We start from the raw sequence: 3,750 nt of genomic DNA on the forward strand, positions 1-3,750 counted from the left end.
GCGGCAGCCGTGCCGCGCGAATTGCAGCAGCCCAAGCCTCAAGTCACGGAGGAGGTAGCGTTTGCGCGGCCAGCCGGCTGCGCGGGTGCGGGCGCCGCAAGCTGTGCTCCAGGGGGCCGCCCGTGCAGTATGCAAAGGGCGGCAGTCAACCAGATGGGAAACGGTGCGCGTATAGCGTTGCGCGCTGCAACCCAACGAGCCAGACCAGGTTCGAGGCGGTCAAAAACGACACAAAAAAGGTCGCCCGACTTATCATACCTCCCCCTTGCTGTCCGAGGCGCCCTCCGCCTTTCCCTTTGCCTCTGATGGCCGCCTGTGTGCGCCTCCCTTGCTGCCCTTGGCGCCGCTGCCGCCGCCGCCGCCGCCGCCGCCGCCGTGGTGGCCGCCACCTTCCTTGTCTTTCGCCGCGAATCCTTGGTAGTACAGGGCCGTCACGACGATCAGGGTGCCGGCCCTGGGAGGGGTGAGGGCGGTGACGTCACGTGACGTCAGCATTATAGCGCTTTGAGCAGTGGGCGAGGCCGCGCATGAACAGGCCTTGAGCCTCCCATAAGACAGCCTGTCAGGGCACGTAAGAAGGCTCCAAAGGCGAAAGTGAGGAACGCTCCAAAACTGTGCATGTAGGTCACGGGCCAAACGTCCGCACGGCAGCGTGCCCATAACGCTGTGCAGCCGCCAGCCTCCCACAAGAACGCCCCTGCAACACAGGCGGCTGTGCGCTCGGCCGTGACTCATGCATGCAGCACGCTGAGGCTGAGGCGGCGGCGGCGCTCAGCCGGAGCCAAGCTCGCGTTGCTAATGATCACGCGGCGGCAAAGATGAGGCAGCGACGGTGGCGGCGGCGGCGGCGGCGAGGCCGGGCGGGGAGCTCGGGGCTCACCACTGGCCGCGCGTGAGTGGGCTGCCGAAAAAGGCTGAGCTGAGGAGGATGGACAGGAACTGGCGGGTTGTCATGATGGTGGCAAAGGTGAGGGCGCCGAAGGACTTGATCGTGTATGAGATGCAAAGGGAGCCTGGTGGGGGTTTGGGGCGATGGGGTTTTGGACCATGAATATGTGTGTGTGTGTGTGTGTGTGTGTGTGTGTGTGTGTGTGTGTGTGCGGGCGCGCGTGTGTGTGTGTGTGTGTGTAAGGATCTCTTCAACAGCTGGACATGGGGTGACAGCTGACGTGAGGCTGGCGACCCGTTTGACAGTTTGGGATGGGATGCATGCGGCGCTCAGCACGACCCAGCGCCTCGCAGCCCTGTCCAATCCCGTTCTCCCAGCCCTCGTGGTCGTCACTGATACTCCACTTCGCTCAAACCCAAAACTCCTCGGCGCATTCACGGGACGAGACGGACCCGGCCCCACCCCTCGTCCTTCCATACCCCGGATGCCTCATCCGAGCCCCTCGACCATCTGCATGCCAACCTAGTTATTTCCATCGCACACTGCCAGCCCCACAGCCGCCACCCCCACAACCGTCACGTTCGCCCCCCCCCCAGCTGCCAACCCGCCAGCTGCCACCCCCACAGCCGTCCCCTCCCCCCCAAGCAGCCGCCCCTCACCGCAGCTAGCTGCGCAGGATAGCAGGAAGATGGACCCAAGTGCCTCCGGGTGGTTGTACAGGAACCGGAAGGTGGCGGGCAGCTGCCCGCTGCTGGCCAGGCCTGGAGGCAACACAGTGCAAGGTGGGCGGGCATGGTTCGATCGGTCTCTGGGCGCCGCATGAGCGGGAAGGCGGGGGCTGTGGGATTTCGATGCGGGGATTTCGGGACTCAAGGGCCAGCCGCCTGACGGTTTGATGCTTTGAGGCCGTCAGGCCGGGTCATGCGGAGTTGACGGTGACAAGCGCACGGCTACGCTTTTTTGTTGTGTTTGGCTGGGCCCATCAGGTGGCCTTGTGTGGCTGAACCCAAGCCGCCCACCAAATGAGCTGAGTGCAATGGAGCAGAGGGAGGTGTAGAGCACCTGCGTGGAAGGGGGACGTGCGGCGGGGCACGCAGGGGCGTGCAGGCCAGTCCAGGCTTCTTGTGTGAAGTAGGCCGAAGTCTGCCCCTCGCTGAGGCTCCCGCCAGCCCCCAGGAGCAGGCGGGATCCAGGGTGTTGCAGCCAGGCATCCCTTCAGCACAGCCACCGCACTGGGCTGGCTCAAGCATGGGGGCGCGCCAACAACTCCCCTCCCCCGCCCTTGGGCACGTCTCAACATCACACCCCTCCGTTGCCAACACGCGCGCACCACAACCTGGAAACGCACAATACCCTCAAAACCAAACAATCAACCCACCTGGTTGTACGTGCTCATGGAGTAGCCGCGGAACATGGACTGCTGTACCGTCGACGTGTAGCCGTCAGCCACCAGGTAGCCGCCCATCAGCAGCAGGCCGTACAGAGAGCTGGCCGCCCCCTTGGCCACCCTGGGGGTTTGCACGGGGTGATGTCACGGGGTGATGTACGCATAAGCGTGTGCGCAGGGAGGGGTGTTGAAGATGCTGGCAGTGTCAAAGTCTGAACGTGTGTGTGTGTGTGTATGTGTGTGTGTGTGTGTGTGTGTATTGGGGCGGCTCACCGAGGGCTTTGCAAGGTACGGAGGAGCGCGCGCCTGCACGTGCGCGGCCCCGGCCTTCACCCCCAAGACCCCGCTTCCCCGCCATTGCCAGCTCTTTGGCGCGGGGCTCATAGACAGCGGGGGCCAAGCAGCGCTTGCCCCGCAAACAACCCCGTGACCAAAAAATTCGCAACAAAGCCAATGATGGAGGGCCCTCGAGCTCAAAACCCTAAAACCTCGACTACCCCAGACATGTTTGGGCGCAATTCAGATCAGGCAGTCAAACAGTCAGTCAGTCAGTGAGTCGCTCGGTCAGTCCGTCAGTAAGTCGGTCAGTCGGTTGGCCCGGGCGCGCATACCTGCTGGCAGTAGGGCCCAGCGTGAAGAAGACGAAGCAGCCGCCGGTGATGGCCACAGCCAGACCAATGTCGCGCCAGCCGTAGCGCTTCCGCAGCATGATGAAGCCCCACAGCATCACCGGGAACATCTGGCATAAAACAAAGTCAGGGTGGGTGGGGTTTCGGGCGGGTGTCGGGGCAGAGAAGAGGGTCGGGGCGGGTCGGGGGCCTGCAGCCTGAAGAAGCCTGGCGGCGAGATGAGGTACCATTGTCCGGGTGTCTAGCCCACTGCTGGCGCCGCCGGCGGCCCCCAACGGGTTGAGGGCGTCATCAAAACACCCCCAGTGACCCTAGTGACGGCAGGCCGTGGTCTGGTCTCTGTGGGGCTGCCCCCCAACCCCCCGCTGCGCCCCACCTTGGCGCACTTGCCCAGGGTCTGCACCGCAAAGCTAACGTACTTGAGGGCCTCGTATCTGGGGGAGGTTTCGGGAGGTGTTTTCGGGCGGCGGGTACGTGAGTTTATGTGATACGCGTTGAGGGGCTTTGTCGGGATACTCGTTTTGATAGTGTGGGGTGTGGAGGTGGGGCGAGAGCGGGCGCGTGGATCGCAGATCCAGCCGCAGCCCGGGCAGCGGAGAGGGACCGGACTCGGCGGCCTTTACGGTCTGCGCTGTCCTTGCGCGTCGCGCCGGCTGCGCGCGCCGCCGCCCGCCGTGCCAAATGGCCATTGGACTGCCGCAGGGACAGCCCCGGACCCTGCTGCCTGGCAGCCTCGGTCAACTCCAGGTCAAACGCGGGGCCGTGACGCGCTGCAGAGCATGTCGATGCATTCCAATCCACCAAGCCAGCCAGGCGCGACCAGGGACTCACTGGCAGGTGGTGGC

General features: G+C 64.5%; 1 protein-coding gene across 1 annotated transcript in view; it reads right to left on the reverse strand.

Moving 5' to 3' along the window:
* Positions 1-252: 252 nt before the first annotated feature.
* MNEG_5989 (hypothetical protein) overlaps positions 253-3,750 on the reverse strand; it is a gene marked incomplete at both ends in the record, with an annotated part of 4,335 nt that continues 837 nt past the window's right edge. Inside the window, 8 exons of the mRNA XM_014045537.1 lie at positions 253-454; positions 881-1,013; positions 1,549-1,650; positions 1,909-1,951; positions 2,268-2,397; positions 2,888-3,015; positions 3,282-3,339; positions 3,737-3,750. The exon at positions 3,737-3,750 is cut by the window's right edge and continues 78 nt beyond it. Coding sequence (XP_013900991.1) covers positions 253-454; positions 881-1,013; positions 1,549-1,650; positions 1,909-1,951; positions 2,268-2,397; positions 2,888-3,015; positions 3,282-3,339; positions 3,737-3,750 — 810 coding nt within the window. The remainder of the gene's footprint in view (positions 455-880; positions 1,014-1,548; positions 1,651-1,908; positions 1,952-2,267; positions 2,398-2,887; positions 3,016-3,281; positions 3,340-3,736) is intronic.

The sequence above is a fragment of the Monoraphidium neglectum genome (assembly GCF_000611645.1).
Source record: "Monoraphidium neglectum strain SAG 48.87 unplaced genomic scaffold scaffold00935, whole genome shotgun sequence".
In the NCBI taxonomy this organism is placed as follows: Eukaryota; Viridiplantae; Chlorophyta; class Chlorophyceae; order Sphaeropleales; family Selenastraceae; genus Monoraphidium; species Monoraphidium neglectum.